Raw genomic sequence first — 16,268 nt, 5'->3', positions numbered from 1 at the left:
GAGGCCTAGGAATACTCATGCAGAAATCCACACACAGAAACAGGTCCTTCAGATCATTGATTATCAAACACCCACACTGTAGTTCAAGAATGCTGCAGTAGCCTGCAGTCACACACAATACAGCTTGTTTTTGGCCGAGCAAACACTGGGAGGCGGGGTTTGGGGCAGCACTGACTACAGCTTGGACACTGCGCAACACCACATGCAGTGGAATGTAGCAACTCCAACACCTCAACGTGTGGCTGTAAACAGGTGACGGCAGCTCGAGGCCTAGTCCTCACTACAACTGAGGCCACACAGCTCCCCCACTGTCCGCTAATAAACTAATGAGTTAGACTTGTAGCATTCCACATTAACAATGTCTTGCAATCAAATGAAAAGTGACCAAGATGATCACTCGATGTTAGACTGCACACCACCTTTGTGCACAACTCCTTCGCCTTGTGGAGGTGATGTCCATGATAGTAATTGAAATACTCAAAGCCAGGCAGGCACTGGTACCATGGTTAAACCATACCAATGAAGTCTCAATGTGTGACGTTGTTGGGTTATTGTGTCACTGTTAGATTGCTCAGGTTATTAATCTTTTAACCTTTTAAAGATTAGTTTTAATTGTCAAATGTACATTGAAACATGCAGAGAAATGTGTTATTTGCATCAAATCACATCAGCAAGGCTTGTGCTGGGTTGGCATGCAGGTGTGGCCACGCTTCCAGTGCCAACGCTAACCTAACCCGTATGCCTCTGGAATCTGGATAGAAACTGGAACCCATGCGATCATGAGAACTCCCTTTCAGGGAGTGGTAGGAATTGAACCCTGATCGGCAATCTCTGGCACTGTAACAGCATTATACTGTTACACTTACTAATCTGCCATTCCTGTCACTGTCTTCCACCTGCTGACTTGTTTCTCTTCTGTCCCTATTTCTACTATTCGGCCTGCTCTTGCTTGGGAATTTGAGATAAAGGCTGGGGCTTTGAATGACAACAAGATGGAGCAGGTATCACTGAAGGCTACAGTCCCTGTTGGAAAGTGCTGAAGAGCAGATGTTCACTGCAGGCACTGGCCTCTCACCTTGAGGACCCCGGTGGCTCTCTGCATAGTTGTGATTGTACTGATGCTGGTCAGCAGCCCAGAGAGACACGGAGCCTAGGCAAAGGGTGTACCAGTTCTAATATATGACAGATCTCCTAAAAGTATTAGTTATGTTTGTATGCAGTATGGTAGTATATTTTCAAATGTTTGTTCAGACCTATTGCACTAAGAAAAATAATGGATAAAATAAAAATTCAGGCTAAAGTTGTGTGAAATGATGAGGAGTCCAGAAAGGGACGTCTGAGCTTCAGCAGAGAGGCCGGTAAGTGAGCATACATTGAAGGAAATCAGGAGAAAGAGTTGTGAGGAGTTGATAAAGAATGATTTTATTCATTGAGTGGTCACAATCTGAAACTGATTTCCTGAAAGTCAGAACTGCTCACCATTCTCACTGTCTGGCTGAACACTAGAAGGAGTAAAACCTGCCGGCTGATAGAAAAAGGGCTGAGAAATTGGATATACTTGAAATCGACTCTTGGGTAGGATTGACATAAATAAACTGAATGGCCCTATGAGGTGAGTGCAAAGAGATATGACTGCACAGTCACAGGATAGTGCTGTCTGCAAAATTGAGCCTTTGTGATTTAATGTCAGAGAAACAGTAACAATGGGTAATCATGATGAAATGAATTTATCATTGTGTGAAAAATGAGAGCAGATACAGTGGAACACATAAAATAAAAATTACAATAAATATATAAAATAAAATGAAATAAATAGAGCAAAAAGAGAGAAAAAATAGCAAGGTGGTGTTTGTGGGTTGGTTCATTGCCCATTCAGAAATCTAATGACAGAGGGGAAGAATCTGTTCCTAAAACACTGAATGTGTGTCTTCAGGCTCCTGTACCTCCTCCCTGATAGTTGCAATCAGCCGAGGGCATGTCCTGGGTGAAGAGGGTCCTTAATGATAGATGCCACCTTTTTGAGGCATCGCCTTTTGAAGATGTTCTTGATGCTGGGGAGGCTAGCGCTCACGGTGAAGCTGGCTAAGTTGACACCCTTCTGCAACTTGTTCTAAACCTGTGCAGTGGCCTCCCCATACCAGATGGTGATGCACTCACTCAGAGTGCTCTCCATGGTATATCTGTAGAAATTTACAAGAGTCTTTGGTGACATACCACATCTCCTCAGACTCCTGTACAATGTCCTGTGTATGTTACTCAAAATGACTTTGGTTTGTTAAGAGTAGGAATGCTTCTTTGTCTGATAAGTGTTTCTCTCGCAGTTGTTTAGCTTTAGACTTGCTGATATGGGGATTGTATTCATTTGTTGACCAATGGGGAATGTTATTTTGTCTGGTGAGGCTGGGAGCTTGGGGGTTTTCGCGGTTTTTTCAGGGGAGTCGGGAAGAAGACACCGAGGAAGGTGGACGTGCGCTGCACTGCTCGGTCGACCATCCGGGTGGTCCCAGGTGCAAGGACGTGGAGGTCGGAGGAAAGTGACAAGGGGTCGAATGATTCGATGGTTGAGCTCCAACGATGTGCACTAAACTGACTGAACTTTGATAAGTTAGCGCCTTTTACTTTTTCTTTTCTTTCATATATATTGTACTGCATAGTACTCTTTTAGTTTTAGTAAAATCTTTAGAAGTGTATTTCATAACGGTATCTGGTGTGTGTTTGAAACTGTGTGTGTGTGCGCAGCATAAACTTGATTCCCACAGCACCTGCATGTACGGGAGGTGGGGATGGTGTGTGGCTGGATCTCCTTTTCCCCTAGACATATACCAGCCTGTTGGGTAAGTGTTACATTTGTGGGGGCTCATCCGGGATTGGATTGTCAGGGGCTGTGGAATCGTGCGGGCAGCAGAGCGGAGATGGACAGAGATAAGATCGTTAACTGGTGCGAGTTGGAAGATGTACCAGTGCAGTATGCCTGTGTAGTGAGCGGAGTGGATTTTCGAGTTTCGGGAGACGCGTTAGTGCGGGGGTTAAGTTTGGGAAAAGGGGCTCGGGCCTCTGGGAGCGATCCTCAGCGATACAGGAAGTGGTGGCTGGGTGGAGGACTGACAACCCCCAGGGGAGTAGGGACCCCCCTCCGGAGGGGAAGGACAGGGGAGGTACCCACTCCCAGGGGCGGCCAGTGCAGTGGGTTGGGAGCAGGAGCCGTCCTGGGAGAGGAGGGGCGGTGGGCAGCGTGTGCTTTAACTGTGGGAAAGAGGGGCATTTCAGGTGGGACTGTGGGCGGCCAAGGGTGTGCTATAGTTGTGGAGAGGAGGGACACTTTAGGTGGGATTGTGAGAAATAAGGCGTCCCACGGAGGGCAAGCCCCCCTGCGATTAAGAAGGGAGAGGTGTCGGGAAACTTAGGAGAGGCTCAGTGAGGGAATGGACTGGAGCTTCTGGAGGAACACGTTCCCAGAGATCAGCCAGGGGACCACCGGGTGCCCACCCCTCTATTCCGGATGGGCTGGTAGGACCCCATGCCAGAGTGTGTCTATGGATAGAGGGAGTTTACGCAAAAGCCGTTCTTGATATGGGATCGCAGGTGACCTTATTGTACCGGTCATTCTACAACAAATATCTAAAGCATTTGCCTGTAACCCCATTTGACGCTCTGCAGACTTAGGGTGTGAGCGAGGGTGATTACCCGTACGATGGGTACCAATCGGTGAGATTGGAGTTCTCGGAGGGCGATGTGGGAGTGTCCGAAGCTATTGAGACATTGGTGTTGGTGTGTCCTGACCCGGTGGAAACTGGTGGTGCTGCCCTCCTGGTGGGGACTAACTCCCCCATTGTGCGATGGCTCCTGGGAGCTTGTAAGGAGAAAGGGGGGGAACACTTTCTGGAGACCCTCTCGGTGCATCCAGTGTTTCGAGCAATATTCGAAGAAGGGGTTGACCCCCAAGGGCTGGACCCGGAATGTAAACGAGAGATGGTGTGGTGTACACAGGCGAGGCCTAAGGTGATATGACCAGGGGAGGTAGCACTCGTGATGGGGACCCCCATATTCCCTGGAGTGCCGACGGGCGAAGCCCTGTTAGTAGACACCCCGGACGATCTTGAAGGGGAGACACGATTTCCGGCGGGGGCGCTGGTGAGGCCCGAAGTGCAGAGACCAGGGGTGGTACATGCGAGGCGTATAGCTATAAGTGTCAGGAACACCACGGCAAGAGAAATCACCTTTAAGAGGGGAATGCCGCTGGCACATCTGTTCCCGGTGATGGTAATGTCTAGCGCACCAGTGAGGACCCCTAACGGGGAGGGATTGGAGCATCGAAGGGAGCTGACCGCTGAAGCCTTTAACTTCGGGGATTCTCCTGTGTCGCCGGAGTGGAAACGCAGGCTAGTGGAGAAGATGCTGAAGATGGAAGCTGTTTTTTCTCGGGGTGAGTTTGATGTGGGCTGCTCCAAAAGCACTCGCCACACCATCTGGGTGACGGAGGACACCCTGTTCCGAGAGAGATCCCGGCGGCTGGCCCCAGCAGATGTTGAAGATGTGCGGCAGCACTTGTGCAAGTTGAAGGAAGCTGGAATCATAGCTGAGTCTCGAAGTCCTTATGCATCCCCAATAGCGGTGGCACGGAAGAAGAATGGGAGGGTGCGCATGTGTGTTGACTACAGGACTTTGAATCGGCGAACTGTCCCTGATCAATATACTGTCCCGAGGGTCGAGGACGCATTGGCCTGCCTGAGTGGAGTGAAATGGTTCAGTGTGCTGGACTTAAGAAGTGGGTATTACCATATCCCGATGAGTGAGGGCGATAAAGAGAAGACGGCCTTTATCTGCCCGCTGGGGTTCTTTCAGTTCGAACGAATGCCCCAAGGCATATCGGGAGCCCCAGACACCTTCCAGAGGCTCATGGAGAGAACTGTGGGGGATATGAATCTGTTGGAGGTGCTGGTGTACCTGGACGATTTGATAGTGTTTGGATCGACTTTGGAGGAACATGAGGAGAGGCTGTTGAAGGTGTTGGGCCGGCTTAATGAAGAAGGGTTGAAGCTTTCCCTGGACAAATGCCAGTTCTGCAAGTCGTCGGTTAGCTACGTTGGCCATATCATTTCGCAAGAGGGAGTGGCTACTGATCCAACCAAGATAGAGACCTTGACCACCTGGCCGAGACCCCAGAAAGTGAGCGCTCTGCGCTCATTTTTGGGGTTCTGTGGGTATTACCGCCAATTTGTGAAAGGATACGCGAAAATGTGTCACCCGTTGACTCAGCTGTTGTGTTGCTATCCCCTGCTAGGAAAGAAAAGGAATGGGGACCGGTGGCAAGACGATGGAGGATACTGGAACCCGGCGGAACCTTTCGGCACGAGATGGGATGATCGATGTGAAGAGGCATTCCGATCTTTGAAAAAGTCGCTGACCCAGGCCCCGGTGTTGGCTTTTGCCGATCCCCAAAAACCATATGTGCTCCTAAAGAAATATAGCCACTGTCATGGCTTCTTTGTAATTGCATCAATATGTTGGGCCCAGGACAGATGTTCAGAGATGTTGGCATTCAGGAATTTGAAACTGCTCACTCATTCCACTGCTGATCCCTTGATGAGGATTGGTGTGAGTTCCCTTGACTTCCTCTTCTGGAAGTCCACAGTTAATTCCTTGGTCTTTCTGGCATTGAGTGCAAGGTTGTTGTTGCAACACAACTCAACCAGCTGATCTATCTTGATACTGTACGCCTCCTTGCCACCATCTAAAATTCTGTCAACAACAATTGTGCTATTGACAAATTTATAGATGGTGCTTGTGCTTTGCCTAGCCACACAGTCATGGGTGTACAGAGAGTAGAGCTGTGGGCTTAGCATGCATCCTTGATGTGCAGTAGTGTTGACTATCAGCATAGGAAACATAGAAAACCTACAGCACAATACAGACCCTTCTGCCTACAAAGCTGTGGTGAACATTACCTTAGAAATTAGCTAGGGTTACCCATAGCCATCTATTTTTTGAAGCTCCATGTACCTATCCAGGAGTCTCTTAAAAGATTCTATCATATTTGCCTCCACCACTGTCGCTGGCAGCCCATTCCATGCACTCACCATTCTGCGTAAAAAAAACTTATCCCTGACATCTCCTCTGTTCCTACTTCCAAGCACCTTAAAATTGTGCCCTCTCGTGCTAGCCATTTCAGCCCTGGGAAAAAACATCTGATTATCCACACAATCAATGCCTCTCATCACCTTATATCGCTCCAAGAAGAAAAGGCCGAGTTCACTCAACCTATTCTCATAAGGCACGCTCCCCAATCTGGGCAACATCCTTGTAAATCTCCTCTGCACCCTTTCTATGGCTTCCACATCCTTCCTGTAGTGAGGCGACCAGAACTGAGCACAGTACTCCAAGTGGGGTCTAACCAGGGTCCTATATAGCTGCAACATTACCTCTCGGCTCCTAAACTCAATTCCACGATTGATGAAGGCCAATACACCGTATGCCTTCTTAACCACACAGTCAACCTTGAGTGTCCTATGGACTCAGACTCCGAGATCCCTCTGCCAAGAGTCTTACCATCAATACTATATTCTAGTATCATATTTGACCTACCAAAATGAACCACTTCACACTTATCTGGGTTGAACTCCATCTGCCACTTCTCGGCTCAGTTTTGCATCCTATCAATGTCACGCTGTAACCTCTGAGAGCCCTCCACACTATCCACAATACCCCTAACCTTTGTATCATCAGTAAATGTATTAACCCATCCCTGCACTTCCTCATCCAGGTCACTTACAAAAATCATGAAGAATTGGGGTCCCAAAACAGATCCCTGAGGCACACGACCTTCATGCAGAATATGACCTGTCTACAACCACTCTTTGCCTTCTGTGGGCAAGCCAGTTTTGGATCCACAAAGCAATGTCCCCTTGGATCCCATGCCTCCTTACTTTCTCAATAAGCCTTGCATGGGGTACCTTATCAAATGCCTTGCTGAAATCCACATACACTACATCTACTACTCTTCCTTCATCAATGTGTATAGTCACATCCTCAAATAATTCAATCAAGCTCATAAGGTACGACCTGCCTTTGACAAAGCCATGCTGACTATTCCTAATCATATTATGCCTCTCCAAATGTTCATAAATCCTGTTTCTCAGGATCTTCTCCATCAACTTACCAACCACTGAAGTAAGACTCACTGGTCAATAATTTCCTGGGCTATCTCTACTCCCTTCCTTGAATAAGGAACACCATCTGCAACCCTCCAATGCTCCGGAACCTCTCCCGTCCCCATTGATGATGCAAAGATCATTGCCAGGGGCTCAACAATCTCATCCCTCGTTTCCCACAGTAGCCTGGGAATCATCTCATCTGGTCCCTGTAACTTATCTAACTTGATGCTTTCCAAAATCTCCAGCACATCTCTTTCTTAATATCTACATGCTGAAGCTTTTCAGTTCGCTGTAAGTCATCCCTACAATTGCCAAGATCCTTTTCCTCAGTGAATACAGAAGTATTCATTAAGTACCTCGGCTATCTCCTTCAGTTCCATACACACTTTTCCACTGTCACACTTGATTGGCCCTATTCCCTCATGTCTTATCCTCTTGCTCTTCACATACTTGTAGAATGAAGAAGAAGAAAGCCCTTAACTCCGAGTGGAGTCATCGGGATACCATCGTGATGGTGTTTTTTTATAGCAAGCTTTCATATTTTTACGAGGCCGAGTTTCTAGCTTGCAAAAGCTTGAAAGCGTGCAAGGGAGTCAGCTGGATTTGAACTTGGGAGCCTTTGCTCCGAAGTCCAGTGCTGATGCCACTATACCACCAGCCAGCCATACTTGTAAAATGCCTTGGGGTTTTTCTTAATCCTGTCCACCAAGTCCTTCTCATAGCCCCTTCTGGCTCTCCTAATTTCATTCTTAAACTCCTTCTTGCTAGCCTTATAATCTTCTAGATCTCTATCATTACCTAGTTTTCTCAAACTTCTGTAAACTTTTCTTCTTGACTAGATTTACAGCGGCCTTTATACACCATTGTTCCTGTACCCTACCATCCTTTCCCTGTTTCATTGGAACATACCTTTGCAGAACTCCACGCAAATATGCTCTGAACATTTGCCACATTTCTTCTGGACATTTCCCTGAGAACATCTGTTAACAATTTTTGCTTCCAAGTTCCTGCCTGATAGCCTCATATTTCCCCTTACTCTAATTAAACACTTTCCTAACTTGTCTGTTCCTGTCTCTCTCCAATGCTATGGTAAAGAAGATAGAATTGTGATCACTACCTGCAAAATGCTCGCCCACTGAGAGATCTGACACCTGACCAGGTTCACTTCCCAATACCAGATCAAGTAGCCCCTCCTCTTGTAGGCTTATTTACATATTGTGTCCAGAAACCTTCCTGAACACACCTAATAAGCTTTACCCCATATAAACCCCTCACTCTAGGGAGATGCCAATCAAAATTTGGGAAATTAAAATCTCCCACCACAACAACTCTGTTACTATTACACCACAACAACCCTGTTATTATTACACCTTTCCAGTATCTGTCTCCCTATCTGCTCCTCGATGTCCCTGTTACTATTGGGTGGTCTATAAAAAACACCCAGTGGAGTTATTGACCAAGTGGAGGACATGTTATTTCTGAATAGCACAGACTGTGATCTCCTGGTGAGGAAGTCAAGGATCTAGATGCAGAGGGAATTACAGATGCCCAGGTTTTGAAGTTTATTGATTAGTACTGGGAGTATGTTAGTGTTGAATGCTGACATATAATCAATAAAGTTTGCGTATAAGGAGAAGGTGGGAGTGGAGGATGCTATCACGTATTTGCTGCACAAATCACTCTCTCACCTAGAGGGGGTCAGTTGTGCTGTGAGGATTACATTCCTTGACTTCTCTAGTGCCTTTAACACCATCCAGCCCAAGATCTTAAGGTACAAACTAACGGAGATGGGAGTAGACTCTCACATGGTGGATTGGATAGTGGACTACTTGACAGATAGACCTCAGTATGTGTGGTTGGGAGACTGTAGGTCTGACACGGTGGTCAGCAGCACAGGGGCGCCACAGGGAACCGTACTCTCTCCGGTCCTGTTCACCCTGTACACATCAGACTTCCAATATAACTCGGAGTCCTGCCATGTACAGAAGTTCGCTGATGACACGGCCATAGTGAGGTGTGTCAGGAATGGACAGGAGGAGGAGTATAGGAAACTGATACAGGACTTTGTGATATGGTGCAACTCAAACTACCTGCGTCTCAATATCACCAAGACAAAGGAGATGGTGGTGGACTTTAGGAGATCTAGGCCTCATATGGAGCCAGTGATCATTAATGGAGAATGTGTGGAGCAGGTTAAGACCTACAAGTATCTGGGAGTACAGTTAGACGAGAAGCTAGACTGGACTGCCAACACAGATGCCTTGTGCAGGAAGGCACAGAGTCGACTGTACTTCCTAAGAAGGTTGGCGTCATTCAATGTCTGTAGTGAGATGCTGAAGATGTTCTATAGGTCAGTTGTGGAGAGCGCCCTCTTCTTTGTGGTGGCGTGTTGGGGAGGAAGCATTAAGAAGAGGGACGCCTCACGTCTTAATAAGCTGGTAAGGAAGGCGGGCTCTGTCGTGGGCAAAGTACTGGAGAGTTTAACATCGGTAGCTGAGCGAAGGGCGCTGAGTAGGCTACGGTCAATTATGGATAACTCTGAATATCCTCTACATAGCACCATCCAGAGACAGAGAAGCAGTTTCAGCGACAGGTTACTATCGATGCAATGCTCCTCAGACAGGATGAAGAGGTCAATACTCCCCAATGCCATTAGGCTTTACAATTCTACCGCCAGGAGTTAAGAACTTTTTAAAAGCTATTATTAATGCTTTTTGAGATAGTGATCTAGATGCATATCATATTTTTTACTGAGTTAATTATTGTATGTAATTAGTTTTGCTACAACAAGTGTATGGGACATTGGAAAAAAGTTGAATTTCCCCATGGGGATGAATAAAGTATCTATCTATCTATCTATCTATCTATCTATCTATCTATCTATCTATCTATCTATCTATCTATCTATCTATCTATCTAGCTATCTATCTATCTATCCATCTATCTATCAGCCTGAAGTAGGTATTGCTCTTGTCCAGGTGGTCCAAAGCCAAGTGCAAAGCCAGTGAGATTGCATCTATTGTGGTGGTAGGGCACAATAGGTCTAAGAGACCTACAAGGGAAGTAGTGCTTATCCAGTATTGAACCCACCACTGGATTGCGTGTTTCACCTGGATAGAATGACTACTGTACTGTACAGGTGTCCCCCGCTTCACAAATGTTTGTTTTACCCCACTTCGCTTTTACAAAAGACCTACATTAGTTTTTGCTTACAGAGAGGATTTTCGCTTTTATAAAGTTTTTTCCCATATAAATTGATGGTTCTTTGCTTTACGCCATTTCAGCTTAAGAAAGGTTTCACAGGAACACTCTACCTTTGTAAAGGGGGGGGGGACCCCTGTATATTGGAATTACTATGACCCTCACTAAGTTTTCAGTGGACCAGACCTTGAGGGCTTTAAGCATTTACCCAAATTGTGTGGGATAGGGATCACTTTTAAGGCAGAGTAGAATGAGCAAGCATGCTTTTCCAAGGGCTGTGTGAATCATTTCACAAAATTCCACTGGTTTTCATAATAAGTCAATTCCTGGGGCTGACCCAAATGTGTTGACTTTAATTTCTAAATTTGGCTTGATAAATTTGGTCTTCTTAACTAATTGCCTGTACTGTACCATTAATACACCAATAACTTTATTCTGTTGTAAGTTTACCTTTCCTCACAATTCACTCATGTACGCACTTAAAACATTAAACTGCTGTACAGTAGCTTTGGCTGCATTTTACACTAGACTGAGACTTTGGCATGAGCAGTGTTGCTGTTCTGAATTAGTGCAGGTCAGGCTGTACTGTGAAGTCTGGAGGGACTAAACAGGATATTGACAGGAGATTCAGGGTGACTTGTCCCTCTTTAATCATTGTAAATTGTAGGAGCCCCTGAAGCCCTCCCCTTGTACAGGACAATTCATTATTCACTTTAGCCTGTAGGACTGTGCTGTGGACTGAAAGTCCTTGACTGTTTCTCCCTGTCCATAAGTGAGAAGCGGTGACAGCTTTAGTATTGACAGATTTCTTTCCTATTTTGTATGTTTTAATCTATTCTTTCTTTTCTTCCTTTCATTTTTGCAGAGGGTGATTGTCCCTGGTGGCAGTGAAGCCTTCAGATGGTTTTTCTGAGGATAATTGAAGAGCTCTTCCAGACCTCATGAAACGTGAATTGTCACACGAGCAGCGAGCTTGTTCTGCATGTGTTCCTGACGCAAGCACAAGTTCAATGCCAATGGTTCTTTACTCGTTATTGTAGTGGACGTATTTTTGAGCATTTCCGGTTTTATGTTAAAACTGTGCTGGTATTATTAGGAGTGAATTGCATTATACGATGAAGAGAACTGGACAATCATTACACTATATTGAGTATTTGTGGCCAGTGCTATTGTTTATAAAAATTGTTTTAAGAGATGGGGGATTAAGCAATAACCTATAGTGCAATTGTACAGGTAATGAGCATGTTTTGTAGGGCAGTGAAGGATATGACAGCTTTGCTAAGATCAGATTCATTTTTCCTCTGAGTTTCACAAAAGGTTTGTACTTACTGTGCTCCAGTTCATGCTGTCAGACGCTTCTCCATGTTGACTGAAGAAGACAACAGGACCACTGTAGTGTTGGTGCACAGACTGTATAATGACTGAACAACAAGGGCATGAAAGAAGGCGTGATTCACTGGTTGCAAAGAAATCCCCTTATATTTGGTGGCGTCAAATAGATACCATCAATGTGGAGACATATATATTTATCTATTTATCTGTGGGTTTTTTTCTTTATCTATTAAAGATGCACTTTGATGAGAAACCTTTGAGGAATATCCATTTTGAGCATTGTGATATAATGGAGAATTGACCTTATGAAACACGGTATATTTGTGTCTTGAGGTTGTGTCATGAGAATGCATCAAACCATTCATCTGGCCCAGTGTGTAGATTTTGTCTCCATTTATGTGACAGGATATTCCTTTAGATTCTTTAATGATGAAAGAGCTTGTGTGCTTGTTTAATCACATTCTGTGATAAATTATTTAGTGAGGGCAGTTTAACAGTTATTACAGAGACTTCTCAGCTCTGAAATCTCAGGCACTGATCCAGCCCCCAGTCAACGGTGAAAACTCCCTGGTGTTCTCTCACTCTCTCTCTACCAACAGTATGCACCCTGCACACAAAATACTGTATGTGATAAGTTTAAATGTTGTCAACTTGAGAAAATATGTCGATATTGGACAGTAAGTTAGGAACCTCACCTAGAGCCAATTATAGGGAAGGAAACCGTTCCACCTGTTTGAGTACGAGACATTCTTCAGATTTGGAAGCACAGTCCCTTTTGAGTTATATACACCTATTTGGGACAGAGTTCGACAGTGGAAGCTTCATGTGGAATTAGCTGCCAAGGACCCTTAGTGCTGCCTTCAGGTGACACCACAACATCGATCACCCTAAAGATAGCATTAAAGTCAAAAGAAGACAACTTAGGTGTACACGTTTCTTCTATGGAATGTTGGCAGGCTAGATGGGATGGGAATGGATTTGTTACTGATCATTCAAAAGTTCACAAGGCTAATTTACCATACTGGTTTTATTTGTAAAAACAATGATTTAAAATTGAAATAAATGATAAGATGTATTCATTTGCCTGGTGAAACTGAATGATCAAAACACAAAGTAATCTGAATTAAAAATGAATGCTGACCCAGGGTTGACCCTTGAAGGATTCACTTGTCTTTTCTCTAAACAGGGTCAATGACAGGATGGCTCTGTATTTCTTGCATTTTCTGTTTTTTTCTTTATCAGTCTCTATGTCATGGTGTCTGGAGTTCTTCCCAGTAACTGCCTGCAGATGCACGTTTGCAGCCGAAGTTGCATGCTATATTCATGATCTCCTGACATTTTTAAAAATAAACTGGTAGGTAAAATCAATTGTTGCTAAATGTGAATGTAGCTGTTTGTTGTTGCCTGTACAGTCTGGGTCAAGATGTTTGTGCAACATTGTTTTATCAAACAAAGCCTATTTTTGTAACTGATTTTGTGAGTAGTTTTAACATGCACCCAAATAAAATGTGAGACCTGATCACTCAGGTGCCATTTTAACTTGTTCTTTAATTGCTGGTGATAATGTCTGAAAATCTGCATTGATACAGCACCTTCCCAACATCTGGTATCAAAAGCATATACAATCAAACAATGTTGTTGGGAATCATGGTCTTTTGTCATGGTAGGGAAAGGCAGCAATCAGTTTTATGCAATACCTGATTGATAATTGGATCATCTGACTCACAAAAGACTGGTATGCCAGTTCAGTAAGTAATTGGAAAGTTAACTAGCTTATTGCTAGAGGAATTGGATAAAAAAAGTAGGAAGGTTATTCTTCAGTTCAAAGTTGCAAGAATTTTTTATTATCAAAGTACTTATACGTCACCATATACAACCCTGGAATTCATTTTCCTGCGCCATATTCAGCAAATCTATAGAATGGTAACTATAACAGGATCAATGAAAGATCTTCCAGTGCAAAAGACAACAAGCTGTGCAAATGCAAATATAAATAAATAGCAATAAATAATAAGAACTTGAGATAAAGAGTTCTTAAAGTGAGATCATTGGTTGAAGGAATTTTCATTGATGGGGCAAGCGAGTGTAGTTATCCTCTTTTATTAAAAAGCCTGATGGTTGAGGGGTAGTAACTGTTCTTGAACCTGGTGGTGCAAGTCCTGAGGCTCCTGTACCTTCTACCTGACGACGCCAGCGAGAAGAGAGCACAACCTTGGTGGTGAGGATCTCTGATGATGGATGCTGGTTTCCTATGACAGCATTTCAAGTAGATGTGCTCAGTAGTTAGATAGCATATTAGTAAGAGCACATCAGAGAAGGCTAATGAACCTAGTATTTGAAAAAAATGAGGAGTTGAACAGACTGTTTTATCCAAAGGATTCAGAAGTATAGAGGACATACAGTGCCTTGTAAAAGTATTCATCCCCCAACCCTTTGTTCACAAAAATACGTATTACAAGCATGGATTTTGATCGATTTAACTGATAATTTTAATTTATAAATCACATGCTTTTTTTTTACAGTACAGCCCAAAAGAAGGGACAATTGTAAAGCATGAAAAAGTAAAAATTCTAAAACTGAAATAAGACCATAAGATATAGGAGCAGAATTAGGCCATTTGGCGCATTGACTCTGCTCTGTCTTTTCATCATGGCTCATCCAATTTTCCTCTCAGCCCCAATCTCCTGCCTTCTCCCTGTATCCCTTCATGCCCTGACCAAGGATCTTTCAACTTCTGCCTTAAATTTACATAAAAACTTGACCACCACAGTGCTTGTGCAAAAAAATTCCACAGATTCACCACTCTGGTTACAGAAATTCCTCCTTAACTCTGTTCCAAAAGGACACCCCTCTATTCTGAGGCTGTGTCCTTTGGTCTTAGACTCTCTAACCATAGCAAAAATCCTCTCCACATTCATTCTGTCATGATGGCCTTTCACCATTTGATAGGTTTTAATGAGGTCACCCCTCATTCGTCGCAGTTGCAGTGAATACAGGCCCTAGAGCCATCAAATGCTCTTCATATGACAAGCCATTTAATCCTGGAACCATTTTCATGAACCTCCTCTGAACCCTTTCTGATTGTCAGGAGAAGGAATGGGATGGTAAATAAGCAGTTAGTGCAGAGCATCCCTGTGGCCATTCCCCTCAATAATAAATATACTATTTTGGATACTGTTGTGGGGTATGCCACAGAGAGCAGTGACTGGCACTGAGCATGGGCCCGTGCTGCAAAGGGAAAGAGGGAGAAGAGGGGAGCGGTAGTGATTGGGGACTCAACTGAGGAACAGACAGGAGATTCTGTGGACATGAATCGGCCACCCAGATGGTATGTTGCCTCCCAGGTGCCAGGTCTCAGACTGTGTCCATAGCATTTTGGAGGGCGAGGGAGAGCAGCCAGATGTCTTGGTATATATTGGTACCAATGACATAGGAAGGAATGGCAAAGAGGTCCTGAAGGGAGAATTTAGAAAGCTAGGCTGAAAACTGAGAAGCAGCTCCGTGATCATCCTAATAGGCAGCAGAGAAACTGAAGATAGTAGAAGGCCTGCTACTTCTATATGATGGTCAGGAATTGAATGATAATGTTTATTGGAGTTGAAAATAATTTCACCATTCGTGGTAATGAATATTGAAAAACATGTAAGGAGATATCTAGCACCCATTTCCATCGCTGGTTTTCTTCCAAAGTCCCTTCATTAAATGGGTTCCAGTGTATTCCAGCTGAAACTGATCAACAAGTGGGGTGGTGGGGAGGATGAATGGGGGAGGGCAGTCAACGCTAATCATTAAAGACAAGTTCCTACATGTCAAGCATATCGGAATGAGCCAATCCATCTTTTCTATACTGTGTTCCAGTTCTAATCTCTACACCTAGGCTTTCAACCTTAGTGTAGCACCAAGTAGTCTTAACCAAGGTTGCTGATAATATTTAATTCATGAATTGTTATTGGATTTCAAATTTTCTGTAAAGGGTGGCATGGTTGTCCCACATTCAGTTCTAATGCCCTCTCCTTGCATGGTAGATTTCCTGCAAGATGACAGCGTGCACGGATGCAGTGGATACAAAAGACATCAAGTACTGCAGGACTATCCCGTCAATGAATCGCTAAATAACAACGGAGCTGGATTGATTGCGTACCATTGCTGTGATGTCTCCTGGACTTGTGGTGGACTGTTGGATGGTGCACAGTCCAAAAAAGGTTTGAGTGTTTGCCTTGGATGTTTTTATTATGATCACAAAACCTTGTTGGACAATAGTAACTAGAATACTGGTTCATTGTCAAGACCAATGGCTGGGGAGCTGTGTTGTTACAGTTATGGGGAGGACAAGGCCTAGGACACTAGGGAGTCACTCGGGAGGGGAGACTGAGGTAGTGTGGGTGTGCTGGTATCTGTTCTGGTTTGGGTGCTGGCCCCTCCCATCACTGCTGGCCTCAGTTTGTTCAGTGCTGCTCTCTGGTGCTCACTCAGTGGATGAACAAGCTGGATACTCAGGGACTTGGGCTATATTTTTTTTCTTCGTGATTCTATGTTTTTTCTGAAATCGTAACCATATGTACTACTTGTGCTATGTGCTGTTGG

At 44.4% G+C, this 16,268-nt stretch overlaps 1 protein-coding gene across 1 annotated transcript in view; it reads left to right on the top strand.

The window, feature by feature from the left end:
• cxxc4 (CXXC finger 4) overlaps positions 1 to 13,187 on the top strand; it is a 271,798-nt gene extending 258,611 nt beyond the window's left edge. Inside the window, exon 2 of the mRNA XM_073064011.1 lies at positions 11,218 to 13,187. Within this exon, the coding sequence (XP_072920112.1) occupies positions 11,218 to 11,265 (48 nt within the window). The 3' untranslated portion in view covers positions 11,266 to 13,187. The remainder of the gene's footprint in view (positions 1 to 11,217) is intronic.
• The last annotated feature ends 3,081 nt before the right edge of the window (positions 13,188 to 16,268 follow it).

Source organism: Hemitrygon akajei, chromosome 2, assembly GCF_048418815.1.
Source record: "Hemitrygon akajei chromosome 2, sHemAka1.3, whole genome shotgun sequence".
Classification (NCBI taxonomy): domain Eukaryota; kingdom Metazoa; phylum Chordata; class Chondrichthyes; order Myliobatiformes; family Dasyatidae; genus Hemitrygon; species Hemitrygon akajei.
Note: the sequence above shows the minus strand (reverse complement) of the source record. Positions and strands in the feature narration are given on the sequence as shown.